General features: G+C 28.0%; 1 protein-coding gene across 1 annotated transcript; it reads left to right on the forward strand.

Moving 5' to 3' along the window:
- Positions 1-6,013: 6,013 nt before the first annotated feature.
- On the forward strand, positions 6,014-12,168 carry LOC122268226 (sulfotransferase ssu-1). The gene is made up of 3 exons (XM_087156976.1): positions 6,014-6,374; positions 8,184-8,448; positions 11,678-12,168. The coding sequence occupies exons 1-3, from the start codon at positions 6,134-6,136 to the stop codon at positions 12,141-12,143; spliced, it is 972 nt and encodes a 323-aa protein (XP_087013102.1). The 5' UTR covers positions 6,014-6,133; the 3' UTR covers positions 12,144-12,168.
- Positions 12,169-12,682: the final 514 nt, after the last annotated feature.

The following is a 12,682-nucleotide window of genomic DNA, read 5'->3' on the forward strand; positions in this document are numbered from 1 at the left end:
TGTTTATTAGAATTTCATAATTAATTTGGCTTTTTAAGTGCCGTTTTGGGTTAAAAAAACACCACGAATTTTACGTAAGCAATAAGATATTTAGGTGTGCTGTGCTGATTTCTAATGTAATCAGAGTTTCTAATACCTGGAAGACTTATAGTGGTAGAAAAAGTAACGATTATTACTTTATTCTGTTTAATTATTTTCCTGCGTGATTATTACTTTATTCTGTACGAGTATTACTTTACTGTCTATCCGACGTGATTATGTAAGGCATGGATCCTTAAACTATGGGTTGTGAAAACAAGGGGGCACTGTCATTTAGGGCGACTATCATACCTAGTAAGGGCATAATTAATAATTTAACCCTTTACACTCGAAGTTTTTTAAAAAGCTGTTTGCTCTAATATCAGCACTAAAGCATTTAAAATACACAATACAGTATTATTATACAATTCTTAAAATAATGTGGTTATTAATTATTAAGGTATAACATTTCTTAAATTTAAAATTGTGATTGTTGATGATGCCATAGTGGAGACAGCGGAATGCAAAGAGTTAATTATTCACTATTTATGATTATTGAGGTTTTTATTGGGATTTATAATTATTAGAGTTTCTTTAGGATGCATAGTTATTCAGGTTTTCATTAGAATCTGTTTTTTTAAGTGCCGTTTTGGGTTAAAAAAAACTCCGCTATTTTTCCAGAAATCATTGTGTTTTTTTTTTTTTTTTTAGTGCAATCAAGCTTTATACCATCTGGAAGTTTTAAAGTGGTAGAAAAGTAAAAGAAATGAAATATTTGTGATAATTTTTAAATATCAAAAATTATTTTCAAATTAAAGGATTTATTTAGATGTTAAGGATGTCGTGATGAACTTCTAAAGTTAAAACGAAATTAAAATTTTTACATTTCTAAACTCTTTCTTAAGAAACGTGTCATCACTTTTTGTTTTCTCCTTCTTTAGTTATTCCTTAGTTGGTCAAAAATTTTTGTTTAAATTTATTGAATATTTTGTTAAATGTATTGAAAACTTATGGAAGAAAAAAACGTAAGACAGAAAAAGAAATTGTTTTATTAGTTACCTTACGACTGGGTATCTGTGGCAGTGTAGCGTGAGTAATATTGCTCACCTCCGAGACTCTGGTCACAAGGGCAGCTCAAAATGAGCAACACATCCGACACCAGTCATGGCGAAGAATAATAAATTCAGTGCCTGCCGTTAAAAATGTTGGAGTAGCAGCTATGTACTTTGGAATTTTAAAAAAACATTAATTTTAATCTAAATGATGATTAGAAATTGACTCTTTTGATACAGCAGTACATTTGCACATATGGATGATATTAATTTCCCTCTTTTGAAACAGGAAATAATATTTTTTGAGTAATCCTAGCATGAATTCGTGTGCAGTGCAGCCTGAGTTAGTGAAGATGCAACCCAATTTTTGAATTTTTTTTATTCTTGACTGATTTAAAACAAAGCCGAATGAAATATGTTTAGAGGAAAGCAATTTTGAATACTAAAATTGCTTTCACACAAAATTGATCCGTTTAATAAAACTTTAAGCTAGTTGGTTAATTTTGTTACCAACGTACTAATAAATAAACGAAAGACAATGTTACTGGGGAAAAAAAGAAACAGAAATAATTTTCCATGGCAATTCGGAAATAATTCAATACATAGCTCAATATATTGAAATCTTACCAATTTTTCAGAAATCTTAGAAAATAACTCTTACTTCTTTTTCTAGGTAATCTCTTTCATATTTGATTTTAATACATAAAGAAATCGTTTTATGAATATAACCCGAATTCAGCTAAACTAATTAAGAGTCTGTCAAAATAAAACACAAAGTAGAATAGCAAGAGCCAGATGGTTCTTAATAAACGGCGCAATACACCTCAAAATAGATGCAATAGACAAACACATAGCTATATTAAATATCAAATTTTATGAACTACTTCTTGCTCTGCAGCAAATTTCACTTATATATTACTATATGAAAGTTTAGCCAGAAACAAGAACATCAGATCAATAGCAGCGTACTATAGCAGTTATGCATCATATTCCCGACATCAATAGCATATACATAACCACATTTTCACCATACCAGCTTAGCTCAAGTTACATATCATATTTTTACATTATGCTCTTATCACCCTACTGCATGCAACTACACAGTCAAAACTCAATGATCATCCATCTACATGAATAAATACTCCATCACTTTATTTGTATTCCACCACATCATTGACACACAACAAAGTTCAAGTTAAAGATGAATGGGAAAAGAGCAGCAAGCGGCCACTGGTGCCTAGATGTTTAATACAGTTCAGTTCAAATATTTTTATGAAAATACAATTATTGGTACTTACGTATTAACGCAACCAGACCAAAATTCTCATAAATCGCCAAATATGGCGTAAGTAGAAAAAATAGAAATCAATTTTTTTTTATAAAACAAAGTATTTTATAAACAAAATTATAAGCATATATTTTAATAACCTTTTAGATTACATATTATTTCGACATCACATAGTGCTACTTCTCATAACAAATACAGTTTTTATATTATTTCGTTTTAAAATATAAGATTTAAAATATAAGATTTGCTTTCCAAAATACAGTTTCATTTTATGAGAATTTTCACAAGTACGTTCGTTCGGTATAATTCCATATCCCTGTAACAATTCAACAGCATCTTTTTCACTCGCAGGCAGATCCCAAATACCCATAGTTAAAGTATTTCACGGCATTCAATCTAACCAGTAAGCAAAATAATTTGTTTACGAAAAACACGTATAACACGTAGGGTTGCCGTAAGTAGGGTCGCCAAATTTGGCGATTTATGCGAATTTTGGCCTGGTTGCGTTAATACGTAAGTACCCTTTATTTAGTGAACATGAAAAAAATATGTAAAATCTTACTTATATTTTAATACCAGCCGCCTGAGGCGGTCATCTGTCCGCCACGCTAAAGGTTTTCACAAATAAAGTTTTTTAAAACATAGCAGGAAATCTGAAGATTAGGGGACAATTAAAGTGTTCCTGTCCTGCAATTTTGTCTTCATATCCAGTTCTGCTGCAGTTGTGTTATATTCGGTCATGTTCCATCCTTCTTTGACGTTCCACAGACGTTTCTTGGGCCATTCTTCTTCTTTGAGAATCTCTTAATATCTTTTTCTTTGACAAAATACAGAGTTTTTTGGATGGCGGTTCTGCCATGTCAGTAATCGGGTTTTTAAGAAGTCAACGAATACTTTAGAGCTTGTTTTCGGGAGTCGTAGGGGAGAGTCGAGTAGCCCCGCCCACTCTCAATTTCATATGTATAGAATATTTTTTCTAGTTAATGGAACATCGGACATTAATTGTTATATTAAAAAAAGATTATTTTCAAAGTTTCAAGTATTTATGCAGTTGTTAACATGGTAAACAATAGTTATGAGAATATGTTGATTACAGTAGTCATGAAATTAAAAAAAATTGGTTGAATGTTTCGATTAAGCTTAGTTTTAATACTAAAAAAAAATATTTTTTCTATACAAACAGCATTAAAGTATGTAGTCTTAAGTTTAATTTGCACAAAGAAAGAAGTTTATATGTGAAAAATTGTTCGAGTAATTACAAATTTACAAAAAAATTGGATTTCGGGTAGCCCCGCTAACATGAATGTCGGGTATCACCGCCCAATTTTATTTCGTCGATAAATGTACGGTTGCAAAGATTATTATTTTATTGCTTCAAATTTGAATGTTATATGCATTTTTAACAACAAATATTGTTGTTATTAAATGATAAAATTCACTAAAAGTATGTAATAATCTAATAAATAAAATAATTTTGTGATAAAAATGATAAATGAGGTTTATCTATTGTCAGTACATTAGTCATATTCATTTACACCTGAAAAAACAGTAAAAAAACATAATTTTTGTAACTGGGTGGGGCTACCCGACACATTTTGAAAAGAGCTGAAAAACATGTTTTTTTAAATTTCTATTTTTTCAAGTTAAACTATTCTTTTTTCGGTTTATTCTCTTTGCATTATTTAATTAGATGATAAAACAATAGAAGCATACAAAAATAGTGATTATTACTCAATATTATACAGAAATATAAGCAATACTCCTTAAGTGGGCTGGGCTACCCGACTCTCCCCTATATCTAATTTCATGCTTTTACTAGAGTTTCCAACAGCTATGTTTCTAGAAAATATTTTATAGAATGGCAGATAATTAAAAGCTAAAGGTTTTAGGAAGTTGGTTGAATTTATTAATATTTTAAAAGCTTAATCACCAGAGAACTGATACAATGTGACTTGCCAGATGAAATTTTGAAACATTCACACGTTACGTTTCAATTTCGATATACTGCGCTTTTGGTCCATGGAAAAAGGCTATATTTTATTCTTGAATAAATAAGAGTCATAGCTTACAATACTATGAAGATATCAATAAAACGATTTCTTTTCTTAGCTTTCGCATTGTTATTTTCATTTCTCGATTGTACTTGAGTGTGAAAAATTATAGCAGCATAAAATACAAAGCCGCTCGAATTAACTCGAGCGCACAAGTTAAGGGGTCAATCTGTAATGATTTTGGATTCCATTACAACAGAAACAGAACATAGCAACAGAAACAAATAAATAATAATTGATATTTGTGCAGTAAAAGTTTTAACTGCGAGCAAAATTAAAAAAAAATTTAGCATAATCTTGATTGCCACAACGTTACCCAGTTTTGCATTCTGAAGAGGTATTATTTCCGGGTTGGCTCTTATTTCAGCACAGAAGAAGAGGTTACACTAATTTTTCTGAGCTATCTTCATATAATATAGATACTTATAAGATGTAGTGTACTATCAAAAACTCATTTTTTAGTAGGGGAGAGTGGGGTCAATTGTAACAGGGTACGACTGTAACAGAGCAAAAATTTCGAGCGTCGGTTTCTAGATTTGGTTCCTAGAAGGCGCATAAGGTGTATTTAATAAATCTACATGTACACCCCTGCTGGCAACCATTTTTATGTGCTTTTGAAAGAGTTACATCACAAAAGATATTTTCACGCTACGTAAGTACTTTTTTTGGTTTTAGAATATTATATTGTAACAAAGTAATTTTGTTTAAACAAATGAAAATTATTAACATTATTATATGTAAGTGAACACCTTAATTAACATTTCAATAAAAAAAATTAGTTTTGTTAATTAACTTGGTGACGATTGTAACAATAAGTAAAGGGACGATTGTAACAGCTGAAAATAAATAATCTTATGTTTACAAACCATTACTTAACACTTTAAGAACCACCAATAATTTCCTATACCATTTATATTATGTTGCATGTACATTATTTTATTTGTCGCCTTTTACTGCATAAATTAACATTTTTAACCCCTTAAAGTTAAAAGTTTAACCCTTTAGGTCTCTGCTCATTATTATATTTACTCCTAAAATATCACTACTATTTTGATCAATAAAAAAATATATCACAACTATGATAATATGTATAATTAACTATGTTTTAGTTGAATTTATGAACTGTTACAATTGACCCCGTAAGTGGGGACAATAGTAACAAGTGCACGACTGTTAAAAATTGTTAATAACTAATATAATAACATTTAAAATAAGGTATTTTTTTGCTTCTAGTAGAGGATAGTCTACTTTACTCGTCTGTCAATTAATACTAATAATATATTGGATTTTTTGTTAGTTAAAAATAGTTAAGTAAAAAATGTTACAATTGACCCCACTCTCCCCTACTTTTTGGTTAATAATAGAAATTATACTTAACAGTTGCCCTTTGGTTCACCGACACTTTGTTTATATAAGAGTCGTACCATTTCTCTATTGCAAACCCTATCTTTATTTTCTTCAAAATTGAAATCACTAAAGATAAAAAACAAAATATATTCAAATCTCTTTCATTTGTCAAATTCAGAAAAAAAATTATCTGTTGTAAGTTCAATGTTACATTTATTTTTAGATAAATAGCACAATAATGACATGATATTTGATTTTATGAGAGATAAAATCAAAAGTAACTATAAAAACACAGCATTTAAAGAGAAGATAGCCGAAATTTGTTTTCAAAAAAATTAGTCGCTCTTCTACACCTTATTTTCGACAGAATACGAAAAATGTCGTCGGTTTCCTTTTCTCAAGTTGTCGATGGTTTCCAACTTCCAGGAGTGTTTTCGCCGGATATTTTTCGTGCTGCTACCAAATACAAACCGCGACCAGATGACCTTTTCTTGGTGACCTATCCTAAATGTGGAACCACTTGGACAGGACAGATACTTATCCTAATACTGCAGAAGGGAGAGCCTCTCAAAAATGCATCAGATTTGCATGCAAAAGCTCCGTTTTTAGAAATGTCAGGTAAATGTTTTTTTTTCTTTTTAAAAACTACAAATGAAAATGCTACACAATATCACGCAGTCAAAATTTTGTTTACCGGAGAGTCGGGTAGCCCCGCCCACTTAAGGAGTATTGCTTATATTTCTGTATAATATTGAGTAATGATCAATATTTTTGTATGTTAATATTGTTTTATCATCTAATTAAATAATCCAAGAAGAAAAAACCAAAAAAGAATAGTTTAACTTAAAAAAATAGAAATTTAAAAAAGAACATGTCTATCAGCTCTTTTCAAAATGTGTCTTGTAGCCCAGATACAAAAATTACGTTTTTTAACTGTTTTTTCAGGTGTAAATGAAAATGACCAATGTATTGACAATAGATAAACCTCATTTGTCCTTTTATCACAAAATTCAACCCATTTTTCTTAATTTCATGACTACTGTCGTATTCAACATATTTTCAAAACTATTGTTTACCATGTCACCAGCTGCATAAACACTTGAAACTTTGAAAATAATATTTTTTTAATATAACAATTAATGTCCGATTAATGTTTTCATACAAACGACGCAAATAATATGAAAATGAGGCAAAGTAATTCAGTTAAGTATTTTGACCATGATGATAGTAAAACTTTAAAATAGTATTTATTATTTTAAAAAAATTAGCTGTTTTTTGTTTTTCTGCCCTCAACTGGTATAAAATGATAATTTCCTTGACATATAATTGATGTCCTTTGATAATAATTTTAAAAACCCTTATCAAAAATAAAAGTATACAAGTTGGGAATTGCAAGTTAATATTTAACAGAAGAAATAACAAAGACTCTATGGAAATCAGACAAAAGGAAGGGGATTGCAATAAACAAAACAGGTTTGATGATTGCGAGAAGAAACAATAAAGAGAATTGAAGCATGATTATAGAAACACTTTCAAGTTTCGACCCTTAATTAAACATATTTTAATGTTTGTTATATTCTCCTTCCTCTACTTTAATTAGTCATATTTCAAAGGCTTATATGTTTTGTTTTCTCAATAAAATATAATTTTTGCTTTCATTTTTATGAAGATTTTAAAACTACATATTATGGATGGTCTTTACGGAACACCCTGTATATACAAAATGCGTATGGTAAAGAGCACCAAAGAATTTACTTTTAATAAAAAAAAGCGAAGACAAATAAATATTAAAACTACTGGTATCCACGTCACAACCTAATGTTGCCTTATTTTAAAGGGTATGATTTTTTCTTCTTTTTTCACAGGTTTCTTAATTAAATTATTTTTTTTTGATAATAATTTATTATATTTTTTGTATTTAACTGTATCTTTGATCTTTTACGTCATTTGTAGTCCCTGAAATACATTCACGAAACATTTAGAGGCAGCATGGTGGACTGATGGCGATTTGTTAGCTCCTTCAGATTTTTATTTCACTTTTTGATTTCAATTTTTCAATCCCTTTTTGTATGATTGATTCATGACAAGTTAATTTTTTAAATTAAAACTTGAATCTACCATTGCGATGCTTTCATATAAATAATTCATATTTCAAATATTTCACACAAAAAAATAAAATAATAAGATATCAACAACATTCCTTTAAAATTTTTCCTGAATTTATGAAATATTAAAACAGCAAAGTGTTGCATTTTTTGCGTCAATTCTAAAATAAATTTTTTAATCAAGCAATACTGTATTTTAAATTGCAATAAAAATTAACACGATTCTGTATTTTAATATGTATTTAGTAATTGTATAATTCTTGTATTTATTAATTGTATAATTCTTGAATTTAGTAATTGTATAATTCTTTATTTCTAAAAGGTGTCGATTTCGTCGAGAAAATGATGAGACCAGGTCCTATCAAAACTCATTTACCGTTTCACCTGACCCCTTTTTCGAAGGATGCCAAATACATATACGTAACAAGAAATCCGAAGGACTGCTGTGTTTCATTCTACCATCATATGAGAAATTCACCCGGGTTCAAGTTCAATGGAACCTTCGATGAATTCTTTGAGCTTTTCATATCAGGGAAGATTGATTTTGGAGATTATTTCGACAACTTATTGTCTTGGTACCCTCACAGGTTTGAACCTTACTTCTCTCTGGCATTTCTTTGCTTTTTTTTTTTTTTTTGTTTTTTTTTTTAAACCCGGATATCGTATTTCGCGATCATTATAAATGAATATATCATGATTTTGATGGATAGCAGAATGAAGGTAAATATTTAAAGAAAAATACATATTTTCAAAAAGAAGAATAAATTAATCAAATAAGCAAAATGTATACTTTAATAATTGATTTAAAATTACTTTACCTTTGCTAACAAAATACGTTAAATATATATATATATATATATATATATATATATATATATATATATATATATATATATATATATATATATATATATATATATATATATACAAAGTAGTAAGGAAAAGATATAATCCTCATCAGCTCGCAAGATTATACCCGTAAGATTATAAAGTACTCGCAAGATTATAAAGAGGGCTTTCTAATATTGTATAAATATAGCCAAAGCAAAATATATCATTACAATAGTGTGAGGAGCACCAAAAAAATTGAAGCGAAAATAAAACTTACTACTTGAAAAATGCAAAATAAAACATATCAAGCATATCTGATTTGGATGCTCTCCAACCGTTACACCATAATGAAATGATTTAATAAATACAACTTTGCGTTTCTTACTTTCTGCAGTTTGCATAGATAGAATACTTTATAGTATATATACATAATCAAAGTACGAAAATAGAATTAAACAAAAATTAATAACGGAATTTAATTTTTAAAACAATAAGTCAAAATGGAAAAACGCTAAATATCAGTTAAAAGTAAACTGGCCTAATTAAGCAATATAAATACAAATGTGAGAATTTAAATACAAGCAAAAAGAAATCTAAAGATCAGCATGTTAGCAAAAGAGGCACTTCATCAAGGCACGCACCACTTTGCCAAAATGCCTTTCTGTTATCGGCGGAAAAGTCGAAAACCGACAATGCCACATAATGGAAAATAAAGTAGGACAATAATACAATATTATATATATATATATATATATATATATATATATATATATATATATATATATATATATATATATATATATATATATATATATATATATATATATATATATATATATATATATATATATATATATATATATATATATATATATATATATATATATATATATATATATATATATATATATATATATATATATATATATATATTATATATATATATATATATATATATATATATATATATATATATATATATATATATATATATATATATATATATATATATATATATATATATATATATATATATATATATATATATATATATATATATATATATATATATATATATATATATATATATATATAATAAATAAATAAATACAAGAAAACACGAAGAAAGTTAAGAAAAACAATAAGTTTCATTTATTGCGCTTAAGCTGCAAGTAAACAGAACCCATTAGATAAGTTCAAAATGAAGAATAAAACAAAGAAAAATTATAGACATATGAAAAAAAAGGGGGGGGGGAAATAATAAGTAAAAAAATAACAAACGACAGTTTAAAAAAAATTAAAAAAGAAATAAAAGAATGAAATTTTATTTAAAAAACCAGAAAAGAAAAAACCGGAAACAATGCACAGAATAACAAATCACTTCAGCAGTGCAGTAAGAACGACACTTTTAAACCCTCTTGTTACACTCAATTTGCGCTTTTGTTTTCATATTTTGTAATCTGGCAATCTTTCTGGGAAAACATTTTTAAATCATTCTTGAAAAACTTCCGTCCATGTAAGTTGATCTGATTTTGCTGCTCGCTTTATAGTCCATATTATACTGTTTTTTCGTTTTATTTTATCTTATTTTCTGTTTTTACATGTTATTTTTAGCTTTTGTGTTCGATTTTATTTGCTGTAATTTTTATAAAAAATTTTTTTTGAGTGCTCCTCACACTATTGTATTAATATATATTTTGCTTTGGCTTTATTGATACAATATCAGAAAGCACTCTGTTTTACGGATATAATCGTGTGGGCTGATGAAAAGATTATATCTTTTCTTCCCGGTTTTTTCTTTTCCGGTATTTTAAATAAAATTTTATCCTTGTTTTTTTTTTTAACTATTGTTTGTTATTTTTTACTTATTATTCCCCCCCTTTTTTATATGTCTATAATTTTTCTTTGTTTTATTCTTCATTTTGAACTATATATATGTATATATATATATATATATATATACACTAGTGGGCTGCGCCCCCTGATCGCTAACGCTCGCCAACCCCCGAAAATTACTACGCAATCTAATATGGTTCGCTTCGCAAACCAAGCTCGCTTTGCTCGCTACTACCTTAGGTACATTGCAAATGCACAAAATTCTAAGAATTCAAAACAAACTTTTAAATCAATATAACAATTTTTTCTTTAAAAAAAAATCACATCTTTTTAGTAACATTGTAAGTATTAAAATTAATTTGAATTCAACTAAATGACATGTAATTCGTTAAACATATTAGAAATGTGCTGTAGTATAAAATCTTAGGATAAAATTTTTAAAACTTTAATTTTTAAAAATCTCTTTAAAAAGGTTAAAATTTTGGCTATAATTAAGTCTATTAAAATTAAAATAAGTAAATTGCAATGAAAAAAACCTGCATAAACAAATAAATTCTAGTAAAACAAATAAATTCGTGATATAAATCAAAAATCGTCAAATAAATTCGTAATATATAAATTCGTGAAAAAAAGCACCTTCGACATAATACTAAAATAGAGATCTATCGACAAAGACTACTCATTTCTACCTAACTTATGCTCTCCCTGGTTATTTCAGTTTCCGTCTTTAAAAGCGCTATATGTTGAGCCATCTCAGCTAGATTTGGCATGTGACATTTTTAGCGGCAATCATTGGTCGATTTTCCAGCGTTGCCATTTGGGGAGTTGTAATGAGGATTTTTTTTGTCGCCGTGTAAGAGAAATATATATATATATATATATATATATATATATATATATATATATATATATATATATATATATATATATATATATATATATATATATATATATATATATATATATATATATATATATATATATATATATATATATATATATATATATATATATATATATATATATATATATATATATATATATATATATATATATATATATATATATATATATATATATATATATATATATATAAAATCTACACATGCAATCTTTTCAGAATAATCTTACACATTGCAATATTTTCAGAAATGATCCGAACGTACTGTTTGTCACTTACGAAGAACTCCAAGAAGACATTGACGCCGCCATTTTGAAAATGGCATCCTTTATTGACGATGAAGAATATGCTGAACCAATTCGAAAAGACCCCAAAATCTTAGAAAATATTAAAAAGTACAGCAGTTTAAAAGAGATGAAGGAGTTCATGACAAGAAGTTTTGTAGAAGTGGCAGAGATGTCCAAGGAAGAATTACAAAAATCACATTTGCCAGATATTATGAAGCATGCGCTAGTGCAACAGAAGGATAAATTAAGAGCTTCTTTAGAAGGAAAAAAAGAAGAAGGTCCCAGTATGGCTCAATTTGTAAGAAAAGGTATCGTTGGTGATTGGAAGAACTATTTTTCCGAGGATCAAAGCCGTCGATTGGATGAAAAGTTTGCTGAGCGTACCAAAGGAACGGAAATTTCGAATTTCTGGAAGCAATATATGTAATTAATAAACATATGTTTATCTTGTAGTTCAATTTCTTTTAATTTGTCATCCTCCATGGTTAACTTATTAGGAAGAGATATACTTGTCGCAAAAATTATCGAAAATTTAGAAAATGAATGAAGTTAAAGAAAGAAGAGGAAAACGGAGATTGAGAGTGCGGTACTCTGCGTTCAGCTAAAGAAAAAAACCTAGTTAGTTCTAAGTAAATAACTAAAACTAATTAATTTCTAAGATTAGTTAAAATATTTTTCAACAAAAGGTAAGAACTTTAGGTAGATACTTTATATACGTCGCACTAGAGATGCACAATGGGCCATTGGAAGATCCGAATGCATGCCATTCGAGATCGCAACGAACTATAGGGGGCATTGTTGTATGAGACGGATACCTGCGATTTCCATATGAACAGAGATTAAGTTACTCTAGAGACGTCTTTAATGTAGCACGTAGCATTGCAACGTTCCTTCTTTATTGTGGCTAATTAAATTTAAAAAAGAAAAATGTTTGGTATTCTTTCTTATGCAAACGAAAACAAAATG

Source organism: Parasteatoda tepidariorum, chromosome 2 (genome assembly GCF_982258835.1).
Source record: "Parasteatoda tepidariorum strain Cologne lab strain chromosome 2, Ptep-v5.0, whole genome shotgun sequence".
Classification (NCBI taxonomy): Eukaryota; Metazoa; Arthropoda; class Arachnida; order Araneae; family Theridiidae; genus Parasteatoda; species Parasteatoda tepidariorum.

Bases quoted from the DNA above. Each gene is read 5' to 3' on its own strand.
- LOC122268226 (XM_087156976.1), top strand. From the start codon at position 6,134: ATGTCGTCGGTTTCCTTTTCTCAAGTTGTCGATGGTTTCCAACTTCCA. The intron at 6,375-8,183 runs GTAAATGTTTTT...TATTTCTAAAAG, and splicing joins TCCGTTTTTAGAAATGTCAG to GTGTCGATTTCGTCGAGAAA. The intron at 8,449-11,677 runs GTTTGAACCTTA...CAATATTTTCAG, and splicing joins TTGTCTTGGTACCCTCACAG to AAATGATCCGAACGTACTGT.